General features: G+C 44.7%; 1 protein-coding gene across 3 annotated transcripts in view; it reads left to right on the top strand.

Moving 5' to 3' along the window:
* Positions 1–22,484, top strand: part of mTor (serine/threonine-protein kinase Tor) — a 388,261-nt gene that overhangs the window by 311,390 nt on the left and 54,387 nt on the right. For all 3 annotated transcript variants that reach the window (XM_072287059.1, XM_072287057.1, XM_072287058.1), the window contains 3 exons: positions 5,941–6,123; positions 7,558–7,692; positions 15,220–15,394. In XM_072287059.1, coding sequence (XP_072143160.1) covers positions 5,941–6,123; positions 7,558–7,692; positions 15,220–15,394 — 493 coding nt within the window. The remainder of the gene's footprint in view (positions 1–5,940; positions 6,124–7,557; positions 7,693–15,219; positions 15,395–22,484) is intronic.

Genomic DNA, 22,484 nt, shown 5'->3' with positions numbered 1-22,484 from the left:
TGTGTGGAAGGAATGCATGATAGAAATTGAGAAGACCCAGGACGACTTGCAGCTCGGCTCTGTTCAACGGCTGCGGTGCATTAAGGATGGCTTGCTTCTTGGCCAGTGTGGGGTAGATTTCCTCAGCATTGACTCGGAAACCTAAAAATTCCACTTGAGTCACTCCTAGCTGGCATTTCTCCGTCTTGACCTTAAGCCCTGCATCTTGGAACCGCTGAAGGACCTCTCGAAAGCGACTAAGTAATTCCTGGTGTGATGCACCTGAAATGAGGACATCATCAAAATATGGAATGACGCCTGGTAGTCTGCGGAATAGGTTCTCCATTAAACTCTGGAAGATGCCAGGTGCGACGCTGACACCAAATTGTAATCATCTAATGCGGAAAGCACCCAATGCGTCACAATGGTCTGCACCTCTACAGATTCAGCAGTCACTGGGAGCTGTTGGTAGGCCTGTGCAAAGTCTAGCTTTGCAAAGGCAGTTCCACCAGAGAGAGATGTCAGCAGGTGGTTGACAGCTGGTACCGGATACAAGTGCTGCTGCAGGGCTTTGTTGATGGTGCAATTGTAGTCTGCAATGATGCGGACGTCCCCATTTGCCTTCAGTGGCGGAACAATAGGGGTTTCCCAACGAGCGTGGTCAACCGGCTCTAGGATTCCTTGTATCAATTTGTCCAGTTCGGCGTCGATTTTTGGTTGCAGTGCGAAAGGAACCCTTCTTGCTTTCAGGCAGATAGGCACAACCTCAGGGTTAAGTGCAAGCTGCACGGGCGGTCCCTTGTAGCAGCCCAGCATCCCGTCGAACACAGAGGCAAAGTCGCAGAATATGTTATCAAGTGAGGATGGTTGCTGATTGATGCATTGCACTCCCATGATATTGATACCGAGTGCCAGAAACCAATCCTGCCCGAGAACACTTAGGCGCTCGCCCTTGACAATGACCAGGCGCAATGGGCCATCAAAATCTTTGAACTGCACTCGGACGGTACCAACTCCATGTACAGCAATACGGTTGGCTTGATAGTCCCTCATGATAACGTAAAGTGGCTGTAGGTTTTGAACATGCCCCTTTGGAAAAGTGTGTCTGGCTGTGGCGTTGGAGATAATAAAAAAAGTTGATCCTGAATCCACCTCCATCTGGCACTGTGTGCCTTCGATTTTTACACTCACATCTAACTTCCTCTTGGCGGGTTTAGACACTTCGTCGATAGCAGTAACTGCCAAGTCGTCGCAGTATGAAATGTTTATGCGAGGAGTGGTCTTGAATTGTTGCATCCAGGCTTAGTCTCTGGCATTTCAACATGGGCGAAGCTGCCTCCGGGACCGGCAGACCTTAGCAATGTGCCCGGTTTTTCTACATTCCCTGCACTCGGCACCACGGAAACGACACAGACGGTGTTCTCGTGCGGGCCTCCACAGCTGGTGCAGGGGCCGCCCACCAATCTCTCGGTGTCTCGTCGCTGAGTGGGGCTAGCACGTAACCAAAGAACATCTTCGGCAGTGTCTTGCTCGCCATCATAGCCAGTCGTCGTCCCTTGATGCATAAGCTCGAAATGCGGCGTGTTGATGGTTTGAAACGAGCCTAGGCTGGCTTCCCGGGCAATGGCCTCAGCGGCGACTGTTTCCTCGACAGCGCTGGTGAAAGACACCTCTTTTTTCGCCAGTAGTCGCCGCTTCACCATGTCGTTCTGCAGTCTGAACACGAATTGATCCCGTAGCACGGTGTCGAGGTCGTTGAAGTTGCAGTGCTGTGCCATCGTTTGAAGGGCAGCGAGGTAGGCGGCGGCAGACTCACTTGGTGCCTGGTTGCGGCGATGGAATTCATATCGTCTGGGAAGCTCCGGTGGTTTCGGCGCTAGGTGGTCGCGCAGAATGGCGAGGATTGTTTCGTACGGTGTATCCTTCAGCGGGGCCGGTGCCACGAGTGTCCTGGCTAATTGAAAAGTGGCAGGACCGCAGCGGCTGAAGAATGTCGATCTCTTCTCTCTGGCGTCCGTAACGTCTTGCGCCTCAAGGAAGAACTGAACACGTTCTGCATATTCTCCCACTCTTCAGGGTGAGTGATATCGAAAGGCTCGAGCCCCTCCGTTGTGGTGGCCGTCATTGTGAACGAGTAAGCACTGGACGGAGCTAGCTTCCCATTGTGGCGGTCTCATTCAGTCTCACCCTCGTCGCCAGTGTTATGTTGCTGCGTGGGTCATATCGCGAGGCACCATCGCTACAAGGCGTATCAGCAATAACCTTTTATTGCCCTCACAAAACTAACACAGAGCAGGGGAACTTGATAACAACTGGAATATATATACTCTTGGGTCTGGAAGGGGGCTCTCTACAACACCAGGGTTGACTGACGAAGATACGTCATCCGCTGAACTCAGCAGCCAGAATCGGTTGTGGGGAGCACACGCGCCCATCTTCCCCCGCGCCGTCGCGTCGAGAGCCGGCATAGACAGGGGAGAGGCACACTATGCCCTCTCCTGATTCTCCCTTGCTGATAAAAGAAGTGGAAAAAGGCAGCCGGCAGAAAACTGACATCGCGAAGGAATTCGGCATACCCCCGTCTACTTCATGAACTGTATTGAAAAACAAGGAAGCTGTGCTGGATGGCTTTGAAAAGAGAGAAAGAGGAATCCTAATTCGAAATACGCCGAAGTGGAAGGTGCACTTCTACAGTGGCGGAGGAACGTTAGGAGTGGCAATGTTCCCATACATGGACCTGCACTTGCTGCAAAAGCCGAAGCTCTCACCCTCCAAATGGGCCATAAAGATTTCAAGTGCAGCAATGGCTGGCTTGAGCAGTTCAAGAAACGACATGGCATGACCTCGAAGTCAATTGTTAGCAAAAGCGCAGCCGTGAACCACGACGTTGTAGACATATGGCACCAACATCGGCTCCAAGCTCTACTTGAAAAGTATGAAGACAAAGATATCTACAACGTAAATGACGCTGCATTTTTCTACAAGATACTGCCCAACGTTTGTCTCCACCCACGCCACTGCAGCTTCGCATTCGACAGACTGTGCTTCCCCGCTGACAGTCCTGCCGATGATGTCGTGGCACTCCTTGAAACACTGCAGCCAGCTGGCACTCGCCACAAGATGGTTGTACCCCATGATACATGCGAAGTCCCTTGCTTTCCGTTGCAACAGCGCCCAACTCATAGGAGTGCCGCTTGCTCTTGCATCCAAAAACCACTTGAAGACCGCCTTCTCTACAGCTTCAAAGGCGGGGGCTCGCAGCTTCTTTCTGTCGCCTTTTACACCACATGCGACAGCACCGGTGACAGTTTCTTTGCTACTCAAAATTGTCGACAGCGTGCTCAATGCTAAGCCGAAATCTTTGGCCACATTTTTCTCCTTCATGCAGGACTCGACGGCTTTCAGCATAGCCGCCTTCTGCTTCATTGATATCGTTTTAGGCACCCGTTTGCCATTGCCATTGTCCATCTCCTTTCTGGCAGCAGGAACTCGCATGAACAAACCGATAGAAACGCTGATATCCTTGATGCACATGCAGGCAACGACAAACAACAACAAAACTGCAGTCGGCACTGCCCCAGGCACACAGCAGAAGAGCGGGCGGGTCCATGAGTTCCACGGGAAGGGGGAGGCCAGGAGGCACGCACAGGAGATGCATTGCGTCGTGCGCTATAAGACATTGACCTGACAGCTACCAAAATTCTCAGTAAATGCTCGTTGTGAAAAAAAAGAAGGTTCTTTATGCCCATTGCGAGGGAATATTAACTACATTAAAACGAGGATTTCAATACATGGTCATCTATTGAAATTTCAAGGGGAATTACAATTGCTTTGTTATATCCACTAGTTAATTACATCCCGTTTCGTTATAACAAGGTTTTACTGCACATCCCAAAACTTTGCAAGAAAAAAAAATGCTTTTCTGGTATGTTGCCGGTAGGCAACATTCGTCGATAAAAGGATAACTTGTAATGTCATTGAATATTCACGGCATTGTAGCCAGTCCTGGGCAATTAATTTTGTTTCTTGTATTACTCACCGTACAGTCACAAATCGTTTTTTTTTTTTTAACCTACATGACTACTTAGGCATTTGTGCAGGCTTTCCTGCAATTACTCCCATCGCCATTGAAACAATGTAGAGTGGTATCCAAAACTTACACCCTTTCATCTACTCATGCAACTGAAAGCTTTGGTGACTGCAATACCATATTTTATTCAGCCAGGTTTTGCTGTACAGTCGAACCCGACTATATCGAACCCGTTTACATCGAATTATTCTATATATCGAACAATTTGTGGTCACGGTATAGTTACAATGAGTATATATAGCAAAAATTACGCTTGCATCGAACAAATATTGCAGTGACTCCCGATATATCGAACGTCAACGGCGGAAAAGTGCCCCAAGAAGTTGGCTTTCCCTTGCGGTAGCGGGGAAACCCGGCGGCGCGGCTTCATCCAACCGCTCTCCCTACCATGACCGCGCTGCCTCGGGCTGTTCGGGCGAGCCGTCGACACTCCCCCTGTCGCGCATAGTAAAGTCTATTATCCTCCCTCTTTCTCTATCATCTTTCACTTCCCACTCCCTTTCCCCTGACGACGCTTCGCCGTGCTCCCTCACGGGTTGCAGAATCAAGCGTCCTTCCTTTCTTTGTTGTTGAATCCAATCGACACTCCCCAGCAAAAAATGATCCTGGCCCGCCTACAGCGCTTGTTCAGACAGCCAATCAGAGGTTCTTGTGCGCTCTTCGTGCAAGATGGCGAAAGTGGGAGTTGTCGGGCTGCTTCTCTGGTTTATCGTGTTTGCGCCTTGTGGGCCTTCTCCCGCAGTGTTGCCGTGATGAAGCGGCAGAATTCGCCTTTCGTCGTGAAGATCGAAATCATAAATCGCGTCGAACGCGATGTCCCCGCAGCGTGCAAGATTCCGAGGAGCACTCGGCACGATTAGGGCTAAAGGGGCCAGACTCGCAACCCGGTGCCCATGGCGCCCGACGCGTACGCACGGCCGTGTACGAGGCGTTCTTCATACATGCCGGTTTCCGCGTGCTCGGTGATGACTGTAAATTGTGATGAATGCGACGAAGCCATTGCCGGTGTTGCCGAAGTTTGGAGCGAGCTGTCAAAATTTCCGGGACATTCGAATCAACGGTGGACGAGTTTGTGAGTGCAGATGATGGTGTCGCAACCACGGTAGAGCCCGGAAACGAAGACTACATCGCTGACATCGTACTGAGCACAAATGAAAGTAGTCACGTTGAGGAAAGCAACTACGGTCCTTTGCCCACATCCTCCGAAGTGATTGGTGCACTCGCATTAGTCCGGTGCTTCTGCGCGAATGCGGAAGGTTGCAGCCTCAGCTGCTCCGACTCCTTAGACAATGTGGGGAAGTGCGTGCGTCGCAGGCAGCGAAATTGCCCAAGCAGAAGAAAATGCAGGACTAATTTATGCGAAACTAAGCTAGTTTCCTCAATAAAGTGATTTTATAAATGGTATGTGCCTTTACGACATCCAATTATTTAGCAGGCTTATATCGAATTATGCTCTATATCGAACTGATAGGCGTTTTTTTGCGAGTTCGATATAGCCGGGTTTGACTGTATTCTGTTTTTCTTACATTTTGTGCAGTTGCTCCGCTCTGAGTTGTCGATTAATTCACTTTTGCCCAATCATCTGACAGTGTCCTGGTTAGCTCATTTGGTAGAGTAACCCCTCTGGTAAGATATTGGGGCCAAATTCAATTCATGGACCTGAACAACTCATTCTTCAGCTCGGGAGTCTCTTACTGAGGAACATGTAGAGGTTGTTTTTGTAGCATAATGTTACTTTCAGGTGGATAACAACTTTCCCTTTGTGAAATTTCCTTTACCTTACAGAGTCTTGCACAACTCATTAGCTTATAGTGTGCAGTAGGCGAAATTGCAGTGTCATAACTGCAGGGCATGTCTTGTGTACTGTGCAGGTGAGTGAAGAGCTGATACGGGTGGCCATTCTGTGGCATGAGCTGTGGCACGAAGGCCTTGAAGAGGCCTCACGGCTCTACTTTGGCGAGCGCAATGTCAAGGGCATGTTCGCCACCTTGGAGCCCCTACATGCAATGATGGAGCGGGGGCCGCAGACACTTCGAGAGACCTCCTTCCACCAGGTCTGCTCAAATGTCATTCTCTCTAAGGCTCCAGCCTGCACAGCCTATCACAGCTTTGGCATAATTTTGCTGTATATTTCCTGTGTGTGGCATGTCTGCCAAGTGTGTTCGGCATTTCCACCTGCTGTATTCCAGAGGTTTTTCAAAAGTGCAACAAATTCTATTTCTGTCTAGATAAAACATTAGAATACTCTAAATTCAAAGGCTATTTATTGGTCATATCTTGCTAAAATTTTATAAAGTTTCTAAATGTGAAAGTTCAAACAAAAATTGAGACATGATAATTAATAACTTTAATTTGCATAATTACTGTTGCGTGGGCAACATGATGTCTTCGTTGTGATCATTGTCATTTGACACCTACCTCGTAATCAAAATTGAAGTTCTCTGAATCAGAGCTCATAAGAACGTTCTTGGAATTTCTTCATCATCCGAAAAATTCGTGGCGTTTTCGAGCCAGTTTGCAATGTCAAAAAACGTGATGGGAGCAACACCAATAGATAAGCTTTGTCGCACCATTTGTCACATAAAAACAAAACCTGTCATACAAATTGAGTTTAAGCAACTGCTGTGCAGATGGCACTACCAATATACAAGTGTGTCTTGTTTGCTAATTGTCTTGGGAAAGGCAAGGTCTATGTGAAAAGTGTGAGGTGGCTTACTCAGGCATTGCCAGTGGTGTGGATAAGCCCCGGACGAGTATGCTTGGGCATGGCACCTAAAGGTTAAGTGCCATGGACAAAGTGTCCTGAAAATTGTTCACAGTGACTGCCTGGAAGAAGTTTGCTTCTTCTATAAGACATGCCACTCATTTTTGATGGCAGTAGTTATAGTCATTGCCATCTCATCTTTCCTCGGCATTTATGTAGCTTCCTTTCAGACCATTAGTGGCAAGCATTGGAAGCATTTTTTTTTTTTTTTTTTTTTTTTGCTATAGCATGCATAAAATTTTTTTGTTCCTGAATTTAGCCAAAAATGTTGCTAAGATGTTGTATGCACAGAATGCAGGAGGCAGCATCGATAGAACATGGCCATCTCTACCAGCATGGCAAAGCATGTCATTTAGCACATTACCGTGTAGCTGACAGCTTGCAAGAGTTTAGACTGCTGTGTCAGTAGAATAACTACCAGCTTTAAGCATTGTCAAATGTTTCCCTAATCAGTGCGAAATGATCAGTAAATCTTTGTTATGAACTAAAAGAGCTTCATTGTATCTATTCACAGGAAAGTATTGCTTTCCTATGAATAGATTCAATGAGCGAGATCCTAAATGCACAGGTTTATAGGTAATCTTGAAGAGGAATTATAATTATTTCATAATGTCCATTGCTCTGTTATAACCCATTTTGTTAGAGTGAAATTTGACTGTCTGTGTGGCATCGCAGCCTTTGGAATACTGAGTGACATTGACATTATGACATTGAACCTTTGCAGGCCTATGGTAGAGACTTGGCAGAGGCTCTGGAATGGTGCAAGAAGTACCAACGTTCTTTGAATGTCAAAGACCTGACTCAGGCTTGGGACCTCTACTACCACGTGTTCCGTCGCATCTCCAAGCAATTGCCTCAGGTCAGCCTGAGCTTTGCACATCAATGCCAGGATGTTTTTCTTTCATTACAGATGCAGTAGGCTCTCAGTAGGAGGAACATTGTGAGGACCAACTCTCTGTTAGTGCATGGCCGGTCGTCGTGGTATGGTACACGAGATGGGCCCGACTAGATACCATGGTCACTTGTCAGTGCCCAGCGCAAATATTGTCTCTCTACACTAATGCAAAGTGGCTATGGCATATTGGTTAAAATGCGCAGCTTGAAAAAGGGAGAGCATTAGTTCAATTTCATGTTGAACATCCCAAGTCATTTTTTCCTGTGATGTAAAATTGATAAAATCCTATTTGGCCACCAAATGGTTATGTCATCTTTAGATTGACTCCTGGCGGTTCGCATCAGCATCATAAAACTGTAGTTTTGATCTTCAAAGCTACTGATGATCTGTCTGTGCTAGAATAACTGGAAGAACCATTTTGTTTGTTTTTGGATCTCTACAGAATCAGTTACCAATGACAAATTTGGGGAATTTTTTCAGCACATGGTAGCATTCTGTATGCAGAAATCCGAGAGTGTTATATAAATGCTAGGAAAATAAATTTTTGGATTGTTCTGGAAGTAATACAAAAAAATTTACAGCTGAACACATCTCATGATGATTGTCGGTGGATTAGAATGTGATTAGAAGTCGAGCAGTGTAACAATACACCATACATGGCTGGTATAGCATAAAACTATTCCACTCTGTTTTTATTCCAAATGGGCCATTAGCCCTCTGTGGTAGGTCAAAATGGCTTGGGCTCTGCCCATATGGGGGGGGGGGTGCCACGCCTATTAGGGCAGAGCACGAGCCATTTTGACCTATCAGGGTGAGCTAATTGCCAGTTTAGAATAAAAGCAGATAGGAATAATTTTACGTTATATCGGCCTATTTGTAGTGGTCATTCTGAGACTTCTGTTGCTTCGGCTATATGCGGTATACTCTAATATACCGCCATGGTCTTCCATAAGCATGTAGATATGACGTCGACTGTATGACACCAAACAATGACAACAATGGAATGACATTAGTGGAATGACAAAGACGGTACAACGACAACAGCAGGACGACAACAAAATGACCATGGTATAATGACAGTATTATTTATGATGAAGACATTAGGACAATGAGATGACGATGACGGGGTGTGGACGATGGTTGTATGATGAGAATCAGATGACTAAGCTGGAATGGTGACAATTTAACAACTACTGCGGCATCAAGACAAGGGTATGACAACAAATGTTTCAAGACCACTGTCTGACGAAGACGAAATGACGATGGTTGAATGAGAACAGCATGATTATGCTAGAATGACAAAGGACGAATGACGTCGATCAATTGACTAAGGCACTATGATGACAACGGCATGACCTTACTGAACTGATGACAATGGTAAGACGACAGAGGGACGACAACAACATGGTGACAATGCTATGATGACAACTTTTTGACAACGATGGTCTGATGAAAACAGCATAACAAGAGTCAAATGTTGAGGTTAGAATGATGAAAATGGAATGACGTCGACGGCATCATGACAGTAGTATGACAACGAATGCGTAATGACGATTGTATGAGGATGAAGCAATGATGACGATGGCATGAAAACGGTATGAGGACAATCTGATGACAACAAGTTTATGACGACAATGGCATGTCGATGCAGGTGTGGCGACGACAGCAGGTTCAAGCTGGAGTGACGATTATGGCACAACCACAATGGCATGACGACATTGGCATGACAATGGCAGCATAATTACGAGAGATGATCGGAAAGTAAGTTTCGTCATTTTTTTTAAAGAGAAGATGGTACATCATGTGAGACAAACAATAGCCATAAGAATCCATGCCCATTGCTGGTTCAACGAAGGAAGGGATGTCAGTGGAGGAAGAATGACGCATGCGCAGAGCGCTGAAGAAGAGAGTAGCAGCAGACCGGTGTGCCCGAGGTTATTCGAATACAAATCACAATGGCAGAAAGACATGTGCTGGCAACATGGTTGCCAATGGAAGTGCATGCTGTGATCCGGTATGAATGGGCACGTGGGACTAGTGTGTCTGTCATCAATGAACGCCTGCAGATCGTTTGTGGGGAAGACATGTCTCATCAAATGGTTGGTTGCTGGTGTTGCATGTTCATTGAAGGAAGGCAGACTGCGGAGGATGAAGATCAAAGTGGGCTTCCCTCCACATCCACGAATGAAAACAACATTACTAGAGTACAGGACATAGTGTTAGCGGACAGGCGCATAACGATGTCAGACATGGCATCCACACTACGTATTGGTCATTCGCAGGCCCATCACATGCTCCATGATGTTTTGGGTTACCGAATAGTGTCTGCAAGATGGGTGCCAAGAAACCTGACTCTGGATCACAAGATGCACTTGATGCAGTACGTGCGAGAGGGAAATGAATTGCTGTTCAGAATCATCACAGGTGATGAGACATGGGTGCACCACATTACCGCAGAAACCAAGGCTGCCTCAATGACATGGAAGCATGCCAGTTCACCAGTCAGGAAAAGCATTCAAAGTGTCACCCTCTGCAGGAAAGGTTATGGCAATGGTGTTCTGGGATGCAAGAGGTGTGATTCTTTTTGATTTCCTCCATGAAGGGACCATCAATGTGGCACGCTACTGTGTCACCCTCACCAAACTCAGATCTGCCATTCGATGAAAGAGACCAGGCCTCTTGAGTGAACGTGTTGTGCGCTTGGACGACAACACAAAACTACACACTGCAAGACTCGCACAAGATTAGATTCAGTGCTTTGGATGGGAGAGACGATCACCCGGCCTAAAGCCCCTATCTTGCCCCGTCAGACTTTCACCAGTTCCCTGCATTGAAATCCGTACTCTCGAGATGTCACTACCAAAACAATGCTGAGGTGGAGCAGGCTGTGCGACAATTCCTTGCATCGCACTGCATCAAGTTTTACCAAAGTTGTCTCTTCAAACTGATTGCACGCTATGACAAATGTCTCAATGTTGGTGGCGACTATGTGGAAAAGTAGTGTAAGGTGTATCTTATGAATTGGTATTTTATGCTGCATCACGTGTTCACTTGTATGCCCTGCATATATTATTGCTTTTCTGCGTCTTTTTCCCAAGGTATCCCTTGAAGCATTGTACTCCTTGATCTGTTCATTTTTCCCATATTTTACTTTCTAGTATTAGTGCCTTAGGTTAAATTTTACTCGTGTTCTTTCCTTGTAGTGACCTTTGTGGCATTTTATTACTTCAGTTCCTCCTTTTTCATGTTTTGATCTTTGTAGTAATGTTGATGAGCCCTGCATTGAAGCACATCTTTTGTACTAAACTTCAGAAGGCTGCTTACGCTTTTTTTTTTTATGCTTTGATTTTGTAACCCCCCCTTACACTATGCCCCCATAGGGCCTGTAAGGTATTTGAAATAAATAAATAAATAAATTCATGATGTCATGGGGTTTTTTTTTTTTTTTTTCAATGAAGTTTTCCTGTGAAAATAAATGACAGAACTTACTTTCGGAACGTCCCTCATACAGTACAATGATGAAGACGGATTGGCATTGATAAATTGACAAAAGCTTTGGGATGACGTTACTGAAGTGATCAAGATGTTAAAACGACAGTTTGACAATGACTGCATGATGACAATGGTATGTCGACGACTGTGTGACGATGATGGCATGAGGACGGCAACATTAAAAGAGTCAGATGACGAAGGTGATGTAACAATCACAACGCAGAATGATGGAGGTATGAAAACGAATCCATGACGAAGACACAATGACATCGATGGCATGAAAACAGCCTGAGGACAATGGGAAGACAACAATGACATGACGAAGCCTGTGTGACGATGATGGCGGGACGAGAGTCTGATGACAAAACTGTAGTGACGACAATGAAATGACCACTGTGGCAAAACAACCACGAGCACATACCTAGTGACCCAAGCTATTAGACAACTTGGGTCCACAGGATCGGCATAGAAGGTGTGATGACGATAGCATGACGAGGGTCAGATCACGTAGCTGAAATGACAACAAACGAATGACCACAACAGCATCATGACCATGAGAACATACATAGTGGTCCAAGCTGGTAGACAACTTGGGCCACTAGATCGGCGTAAGAGGCTAGACAGACAGACAGAGTAGGCAAATAATGCTGATCGCATTTATAAAGCTTAAACACAAATTGAAGGCATGCACCCTGAATCCCAGCCCTGAAGAGAAAAGCTGTCATCATCATCATCAGCCTGGTTACGCCCACTGCAGGGCAAAGGCCTCTCCCATACTTCTGCAACTACCCCGGTCATGTATTAATTGTGGCCATGTTGTCCCTGCAAACTTCTTAATCTCATCCTCCCACCTAACTTTCTGCCGTCCCCTGCTACGTTTCCCTTCCCTTGGAATCCAGTTCGTGACCCTTAATGACCATCGGTTATCTTCCCTCCTCATTACATGTCCTGCCCATGCCCATTTGTTTTTCTTGATTTCAACTAAGATGTCATTAACTCGCGTTTGTTCCCTCACCCAATCTGCTCTTTTCTTATCCCTTAACGTTACACCCATCATTCCTCTTTCCATAGCTCGTTGTGTCGTCCTCAATTTGAGTAGAACCCTTTTCGTAAGCCTCCAGGTTCCTGCCCTGTAGGTGAGTACTGGTAAGACACAGCTGTTATACACTTTTCTCTTGAGGGATAATGGCAACCTGCTGCTCATGATCTGAGAATGCCTGCCAAACGCGCCCCAGCCCATTCTTATTGTTCTGATTATTTCAGTCTCATAATCCGGATCTGCGGTCACTACTTGTCCTAAGTAGATGTATTCCCTTACCACTTCCAGTGCCTTGCTACCTATAGTAAACTGCTGTTCTCTTCCGAGACTGTTAAACATTACTTTAGTTTTCTGCAGATTAATTTTTAGACCAACCCTTCTGCTTTACCTCTCCAGGTCAGTGAGCATGTATTGCAATTGGTCCCCTGAGTTACTAAGCAAGGCAATATCATCAGCAAATCCCAAGTTACTATGGTATTCTCCATTAACTCCATAACTCAGAAAAGCTGTATTAAATGTTAAAGTAAAGATTTAAGCTTCTGGAGATAAGTTTTATAATGTAACATTGATGCAGTTCCTTTTAAGGGCCCCATACCAGGCCACATTGCAAATTTGGTTATACGCTGGAAGTTGTTACAGGCCCTCTAGGGAGCAGTCTGCAGCAAGAATTTTTCAAATTGGTTCATTAATAGCAGAGCTAGAAATATTTGAAGTGCCGCAAACCCACGATTTCCGGAGGCAAGCTTCACCACCAACATAGACACTCTCTCCACTTGCCCCCATCTAGCCTCTGCAAGCGAAATTCCTACCCTGCATTCTCCCATACCAAAGCCGGAGGATTGCATATCGCATATGTCACAGGCCCCGCCTCTCTCTCTCTCTCTCTCTCTCTCTCTCTCTCTCTCTCTCTCTCTCTCTCTCTCTCTCTCTCTCTCTCTCTCTCTCGTTTTTATTGCTGCGCGGCGCACTTCCGGTGACGGTCTCTCATGCGAGCTGATGCATTTGTCTCATTTTGTACTACGCATGATTCCGCACACTGTGCATGAGAAAACCTGATTAGTAGTACAAGTGAGTGCCACACAAGGACTGAGGCAGACACAAGCAGATCCAGAGCGCGATCGCGTACTGAAACCCTGTAGAAAACCCAGATAGTCTCTTCTTCTGTGTGCGTGACTGCACGATGTAGGGACAAGCAGATGAAACAAAAGTACATCCTTGCTATGGCACGAAGTAAAATTAAAGACTCTGAGGTATTCGGTTTGTAGGTTTATTTTTTTTTTCCAAGCTTTTAATTGTCAAGAAAAGCAGCAGATCAAACAAATAACTTCTGTAGTCTTGAATAATACTTGAAGTCATATGTTGTGGTGAGTAACGTTTCAGCAATGTGAATTGTAACTGTTGTAACTATGTAATACCCGTGTCACACGGGCGTTTGGAAGGCCTTCCAACCGATAGTCAGTTGACTCAAAGGTCAAGTTCGAGCTGCTACACGGGCGGTTTCGACGGCCGCCGAGTCAATAGTCTATTGAGTCAACGGAGCACCTTACAACTCTATCGAAATCTCGATGGCCTTTGAGCAACGGAAACGGAAACAGCGCGAACCTGCCCTCTCGTTCACAGTGTGCTCCAACTCACGTTTAGAAAGAACAAATCAAACCAAAATGCTCTAAAAATACTATATATGAGTGTTATCAATTATTCAAAAAAGTATTTTTGCCACTTGATATGCGCGAACTACACACACTCTCGACAACAGCGACGTGCAGCGACGCAAACGTTGCCGCAGTTTCGCTACTCAACAACTTAAAAACTAAACATATATGTAAGGCAATGTATAAACAATTGTTTTAATGTATAAACAAACATAAAAGAAATTATAGTGCTTTTAAGTGGTTTTAACGTTGTTTAACTTTTTGTGACAAGAAAACGAAAATAAAGATACGCAACGCCACACAATTTGGCGAGAAACGCCGGAACCACTCAACGGCCTTTCAAAAGTGCCGTGTAGCAGCGCGGCAACTCCTTTGAGTCGAGAGAGTTCTGGCGTTTCGAAGGCCGTCGACCGGAAGGCCTTCCAAATGTGCCCGTGTGACACGGGTATAACTCTGTTGGGTCATTTCTTGTGTTCTCGATTGCGAACATTGGCACCGGGAAATCGTGTGTAACAGGATCGTATCAACGAGGTTGCAATACTGTATTTGCAACTGTATTTGCAACATTTAACAGCTAAATTGTGTCTGCAGCATCAAGAGATATTCAACGTTTGCTTGTGCGGTCAATTAGCCTGTAAATCTGGGAGCTGTAAAATTGGGGTTATACCCCAGAATGTCCATGGCTTGCCGCAACTTTGGCTGTGGAACCCTTTGTTACTTCTACTTCATTTATCATTTATAGCATCAACTACTACGTCGCTATAATTGCAAACACAATTGGAAAGTACTGTGTATTTATCTGTTTATTCGGGCAAAACAGTCTGGAAGCTTTCATAGCTTAATGTTTTCAGACTGCAGGTAGCATGAATGGTGAGAGCAGCATGTGTGAGTGTGTATGAACATTGGGATAGACGTAAGGGGAAGAGGGCAGAACAGGATAAAATGGCACACCTAGCTGTCTTATATCTAGTTGGCTGTTCACTGCTGCCTACAATGTAGGCAGCGCTGAACAGTGTCACACTCGAGTGAGAATGTTGAAAAACCAACAAACGTCATGGTGTCCTCAACATTACTCAGCACATTACTCATTCACTTGTATTGTCCAGAATGATCCATAAAATCATTTGTGCCTACCAAACTCTTTAATGTTGTGCACAAGTCTTAGGCCAGGATATTTTATGATTTGTTAACTCTTCAAAATTTGTATAGAGTGCAATCGTATCACTGAGTATCATTTAATGGATTCATTTATGCAAAACCTACACTGTTTTTGGAAAGTTCAGTGTGGTTTCACCACTTGCCTTCTAGCTCACCTCCCTGGAGCTGCAGTATGTGTCACCCAAGCTCCTCATGTGCCGTGACTTTGAGTTGGCCGTGCCAGGCAGCTACAACCCAAACCAGCCTGTCATCCGAATTGCTCGCATTGAGAGCTCTCTTCAGGTCATCACCAGCAAGCAGAGGCCCAGGAAGTTGTGCATTAAGGGCAAGTAGGCTTTACAGTTAGCTAATGCAGCCGTCGTGCTTCAGCTGTAGAAAGGAGATCATGTCCTTGTTTGAGTACTGGGTGCACAAGTTATTTGAGGATGCACCTTCAAATTGCCATACACATCAACATTCTCATTTCATCTGTCTAGGTGCTTGACTTTGTCTTCACCAACCCTTCTGTCACCTATCTAGCACACTTATTGCAGAGTATCAGCTTCCAGTCTGACACAATAGGTGAATGCAGACTCTGTAATCACCTTACACATAGCCCACAGCGACTTTGAGATTTCCACCTTCTTGAATGTCATCAAATCTCGTTTTTGGAATTGGGCCAATGGACCTTTTCTAAAACGTGCAGCGCTGCACTTTCCCTTGGTGGTGTCTTTTGGAGCGAGGGTGCACCGGGCAGCTACCGTCAATGTGAATGTGAAGACACTGTGCACGCATATCATTTCTTTTTTTTTTTCGAAGTTGTGATATCTTTTATCATTGGCGGGTGCAAGCTGGCTAGTGTGCATACTGCAGAATCTTCGGCAAGCATTTTACAATTATTTTACTGTCTTAAGCATGCTGCAGAAAAAGAAGAAAAGTGGCAGGTGAAGGGGCCCTGTAGCTAACGAAATGTTCTATAGGTAACTGCAACAAGAGCTTAACAAAGGAGATGTCATGGGAAGGGGCTTATATAGCTTTGCCGCACTACCACTGTACAATGGGTTGAAACGTACACTGTGTTTTGTTGGGAAAAGTGAGAATCACGGACAGCCGATCTTATACATGAACACTCCCCGGCACGCTCTGGCAGCTTCAATCCACAGACCGCAACTGACATTCTGCGCCATCCACTTTATCATAATCTCAGGTACTGAGGCCTCCATTGCAGATATTAATTTTATCTTTTCATGCTCAGTGACTTCACAACAATACATATCTGTATTGCAGTGAAGCTTAGATCGGTCATTGTGAAACGCATTCAGTCATAGAAAAAAGATTTTGCACTTATCACAGCATTGTCCTTCATAAACTTTTGCAGGAAGAGTTCATTTTATAGCCTGGATTATTCATTGTAACACATGACGTTGTTACCTGCCTAGCTTGTTAAGAAAAATCAGCAAATTTGTCTTCAGATGCACCCTCAAGCAGCTATCGGAATGGAATCTCGAAGCCATGCTCTCCTTTATTGCAGAGGACAGACGTTACATAGCCGACGTGTTTTAGACATTATTTAGACACATAAAACTTTCTGCAACTACTTGCCAAATTTGTCAAAATAAAAACTGTGACTTTGTCTTCGTCTTTTTTTTTTCTTTATCGTGGCAGTTGTTGCTGTGCGCTTAAGCCTGCCCATTGAACAGGCTGTCTCCACCCCTCGTGTATCTTACATTCTTGCGTTATCGCGCCTTTGCAAACAATAACCTTTTGTTAACTATAATGTACTTGTGTCATGTTAACCTTTTTTCTATTTATTTGTACTATGTAACCACATTGTATTCTTCAATACTGCGTTGCTTCTGTTAAACGTGTTTCATTCAATCCCCCCCCTTACTCAATGTTCCTGGCGAAACCTGTAAGGAAACCTGAATAAATAAATAAATAAAAATCTGCAGTACTCACAGTACGTAATGTCTGAAATATGCCTGTAATGTCAATTCCGCCTGATGCAATGTGCAGAGCAGAGCCTTCGAGATTCACTTCCAATAACTGTTCTGGGGTGCATCTTAGAGGTGAAATACAAAGTCCCAGTTCTTTCTTGACCAACTAGGCATGTAACAACACAAAGTGTTACATTGTATAATCTGGGTGAAAAAATGTGATCCCTCTACTAAAGCTGAGAAAGAACGAAGCTGCAGTAAGCGCAAAATGTTTTTGCTTTTTCTAGAATTTTAATAGAAAAAAGCACGGGAGTGTATAAGACCCTTGTCGACAATGCTCCCAGTAATAAACAACATTAAAAAAGGGCTGATTGCATGATTTTTTAAGCTTTGAAGTGCTATCTGTGAATACAGTAAATTTTCGTTAATTCACGTGCGGGTAATCTGATTTTTCAGTTAATTTGATCTTGACTAAAGGTCCCAGCTGATGCCCATGCATTTCCACTGGCCCAAACTTTCACTAGTTAGGATAAACAAAACTTTACTTATTGGCATGCACGTGCCTGACCCCTATGGTGATCCCAATAGCGATCTCTTTATCGACGTCAGTCTCAACAGAGCTTAGAAAACAATAATTTCATTGAAAACACATCCTCTCCTGTCGAAAATGCGTTTTTGGCCTACCTTGGAAAGAGTTCCAAGAATTAATTGTAGATCACAATGTCTAATTACAGTATTTACCTGATTCTAATGCACACTTTCTTTTTCCATGAAGATTAGACCAATAACCATGTTTGAAGTGTTTGTATGCTTTGCCGCATGATAATGCTGCACTGCGGCAAAACTCACTTTATGAAACCGGCTGTCACTGTGCAACACATATTATTAACACATATATTGGACCCTTGCCCATTTTCCTTGCTAAAAAATTGAGTGCGCATTAGATTTGTCATTTGTTTAGGAGCTTTAATGTTATCCCTACGTTGGTATTCTGCTTTGGATACATAGAAAGCAATTGTGTGTTTGATTCAACAGTGTATTAGAATTGAGCAAGTACTGCCAAATCAATCTACAGTGTGCTTTCATGTTTTTTCTGCATCTTGTTTAATGCAACCCCGCTGGATAATGCGATCAATTTCGTCGATCCCATCAGAGTCAAATTAGCAGAAGTCGACTGTATTTGTACATATGGGAAAAATTCAGGAAGGTTCCACAGCACTTGCTCACCTAAAAGAGCAAGAAAATGCGTGATTTTGGTTGCGCCTGTTACAATGTGCATGCAAACACACAGTGGCAATAAACAATAGTGGAGCCAGTGCGCATTCCTTCGGGTTGCTGTTGCTAGGGGCGCACATGACTTTTTGAAAAAGTCGATTATCATTTGGCAGAAACAATACAAGTGCATACTGAATAGAAAGGGAAGGGGGGTTGCAGAACGCAATAAAACAAAGAAGAGAGCAAACAACACAAACGCTGCACTTGCAACAAACTTTTATTTTGATATAAAGTAATCTTAAGTAGGCATACCAGTGCACCACCATGTGACAGAAAGGCACTTCATATTATTACAATATTATTGGGAGATACTCAAGAGACAAGCCGCTGTGAGAACGACGAAGTTGGTGTGGGTGAGTGTCGGCCTGGCTGTCTGGCTCCAGTGTAAATAGCCTGTAAATAGCCTCTTTCGTCTGTGTCTTTCTACACGTAACATTCTGGTGAAGGTGCGGGTTATCAATCCCCGTGCCTTCTACACGTGGTAATATCACAGAAAAAACTAATAGAATAAAAATTTTGTATGGTGGAAACTTATGAAACTGGTGTCAGCAACAAAAAAAATTAATGACACCAGATTGAATTTAAGAGCACTTAGAGATCAATATTAGTTGATTGAGCTGAGGAACGGCGCTGACTGAAAATTCTTTTCATTTGGTTTTGCTTACTGATTTGGCTTTGCTTGCTGACCATGTCTAGATGTCATTTGTTGCGATTATCAAAAAGTGGTGTAGTATAGCTATTTTTGTTGCCCTAGGTGAAGTTAGAATAAGCAGACTACCATTGCTGTTATGAGGTCCAGGTTTTGAAGCAGAAGGCCTATCGGTGGTTTCACAGCTGGTATGATTGTAGAGCTCAGATTAATAGAGCACTGGTCATTAAAAATGCACTGAACTATGATGAGGCGCTGATGCTATTGTCATTAGCATTTTTTTTAGCTGTTCCTCCTTGGCAACTTCATGGTTCATGGTTGCTTGTCAAAACATATCACTACGCTTTGCAAGTGGAAGCTCAAAATGTGTACAGAAACCTAACCAAATATACACAAGCCTGCTCGTTCTTTAAGCAGGTGCAGTAACTAAATGACTGCATCATCTACCTTTAAGACGTAGCATCTTTGTGGATGCTTTATGTTGTTTCCTTTCAGCTTCTTGCAGTCAACATCCAGCAAACGTTGCCATTAATGCACAAACCAGTGTTCAGTGTGTCAAGGTGTCAAGTGCAAACTCTTATTGCAGCAGCAATCCACTTTGCAATGCGCATGAATTTGGCAATTGAGAAAGCATTCTATAGCCAATAACAAAAGTCTAAGCAAGGTCCCTTGTTTGTTCTGTAATGTGCTATTGTGTTGGTCAGCATGTGAGATAATTAATGTCTTCATTTGGAACCGGTGAGTTATTGTACATAAATAAAGAAGTGTACTTTCACAGAGCTTTGAAGCAGGTGCATGCCATTTAATAGTGCAGTGATTCATTTTGGTCCTCAAGCTAAATGAGCGAGGACTGCACTAGGCGCCATCATAGCAGAAGCCGCACATTTCTTTCCCAGTGTGGCATCCACTGCACATCCTCCAGGATTGTCCAGGTCAGCCCAGTTTCTCACTGGAGGCACAACAGCACATGTCACATGGTGCTCATGTTTCCTTCATTGTATGAAGTGCTCCAGACAGTACGGTTTCAGTTTCCACTTACTTTCTGATTTAACAAGTGCAACTTTAGAAGAACTTCACTGAAGTGCAACTGGGAGAAAAAATTTGTTCATTGTTGCAGAAAATTTTTTGTGTTAACTCCCATGGAACATTATTCACTGTGGGGTTCTCACCTGGGCTCTTAGGACAAAGGAACGACAACACAGTAGTGTAAATAATCACAAGGGCATTTATTGCACCTTTCATAGACTAATGCCTGGTAGCAGAGTTGCTATCCACAAAACATGCCGATGGGCACGTGACAAATTGCAGAAGTCCGACTCACCGCGACCGGGTAATGAGCAAATATGTTCGCCCCACGCTGGACACCAACACCTGGTCATTCGTGCGTACGGTCACGCGAATGGTGGCGCGTCCGAACGATCGTGTTCGTCCATTGTGGGGTAGGCCTCGCGAGACGGTCTCGCAGAAGCATGGATCGGTGCACATGCAGAACGTCCGCGCCGTTTGTCGAACCCGAGCCAAAGAGGAAGAGCCTTCTCTTTTCCGCGCCCAAGTAACCCCGCTGTTAGGTGGCATTAGCAGAGCCACACTCACGCCATCTCTCGCAATGCGCTTCAACCAGACCAACTTTCGTGGGCACCAGGCCACGCGGCGAAGCCGGATTACAGGAAAAGGAAAAGGATTACAAAAGGAAAACGACATATCAGGGGATGCGTGACAGTCGCGTATCCCCAAATCACATAACAAAAACCCTTGATTGTAGTATACAGCGGAGCCCCATTGATACTGTCACATAGTAGTGACGTTGAAGAACACAGTAGTAAAACTGTGAATGACGAAACTAAGCTTTTATTGGGTGAACCTGTGCCCACAAAAACAAGTTACACTCAAAACACAACGATAGCGGTGAACACAGTCGGCGATCGGCAAAATCTGATCTGTGGGTCAAGCACGTCAGCTTTTATACATGAGTCATCAAAGGTTCTAGAGTAATCGCTGGTGTCCACAGCTCTTTCAGAAAGTATTAAAGAATTCGCGTTGCACTTACAAGCAGAATATAGAAGGTGCAGCAACAACAGACAACAGATAGAATCATTGATAACATTCGAGAAACTTCTGATACATGCAGGTGCATCCTGCGCTGAGTAACGTTAAACATTTGTTAGCCGGTGAATAGTAGTCACCGAAGAAATATAAAGAAGCACACATGTCAATACGTTCCTCACTGTTGTGTTTTCCCAACTGCTACAACGCATCTTCCTGGTCCCAACTTAAATCCCATTGACTCCTAAGTATAATGTTCCCATTTGTTAAGTCGTGATTCTGTAATGTTCCTGTATCTTATGTGGCATTTGAATATCGCAGTCCATAAATTTAGTGGTGCAGAGGCAAATTCACTCTCCCAGGTTGCTGAAACGATGGTAAATGCATACTCGTGGTTAAGTCTGTCAAGCCCCGTTAGTGGCATCACCCCAAAAATGCTGGAAGTATGCAATAGTCAGTCCCGATAAACGTTTATTGCAATTGTTGCCAGTTCTTTAAAGCCATCCCTAAAGTCAGCACTACAGCCGTGCTATGCGGTGAAACATATGTAAAATATTGCAGTGAAGCGCATTTTAGAATGAAAAGGGGCCACTGTAACGAAGCACAGTACGTGTCCTTTAGTACGTATCCCATAGTACGGGATATTACCCACAGCAAGGTGCTCGTGAAATATGTGAAGCTTTCCTAATACACAAACATGGTGATTTATGTGTAAGCAAGCCTTCTGTATCCTTACATTGCAGGGAAATGTGCTCCTTATGAAATGTATGACAAACTGCAGACAACTGTGGCACGTCAAATACAGTCGAACCCACTTATAACGATACCAGTTTTAACAATATATCGGTTATAACAATGAGAAGCTGCTGCACCGTCAACTTTTGTATGTTTTCTATGGTGAAATAACCCGCTTACTACAATGCCCCGATGCCGCATTATCGGTTATAACGATGAAGTCTGGCTACTGGGTGTCCGATGCGAAAGGTTGTGAAATGCGAAATCCTTGATAATAAAACAAAACGAGAAATTCAAGTCACTGCACTATGGGCCACTGCTCCGATAGCCGCCGCACGCTCATTTTTCAGCCATCTCCGGGTGCCTCTATCCCGTCCCCCTTCCGCCCCTCCGAACACAAATAAGCTGCACCCATCGCTAGCTCTATGCCGCCCTACCCTCCAAAACATGATTGGACCGCGCCTACTGCACTGTTCGCAAATTGTTCGCATGTAGCTCGCTGGCTCCTCAATCAGCGCAGTTCTGCAAAGAGCTCAATAGCTTGCGTTTGTCTTTGTTGGTTGCATCAAATTCGTTCCTGGCCACGTGGTTTCTCAGCCTCGTTTGATCAGCAGGTTTGGCTCGCTGCCAAAAGGGAAGATGGCTGATTCGCTCGCTGGCCCTTGACAATGCACGACATTGCTAGTGAAAAGAAAGTGCACTGCTATGGATTTGGAAACTAAGTGCTTCATAGTGACAACGACGACGGCAGCGATGACGTGGTACGGTGGGCTACCGCAATGTTATACTCACAGGAG

The sequence above is a fragment of the Dermacentor andersoni genome, chromosome 3 (genome assembly GCF_023375885.2).
Source record: "Dermacentor andersoni chromosome 3, qqDerAnde1_hic_scaffold, whole genome shotgun sequence".
Classification (NCBI taxonomy): Eukaryota; Metazoa; Arthropoda; class Arachnida; order Ixodida; family Ixodidae; genus Dermacentor; species Dermacentor andersoni.
This window is presented reverse-complemented; position numbering and strand designations above follow the sequence as displayed.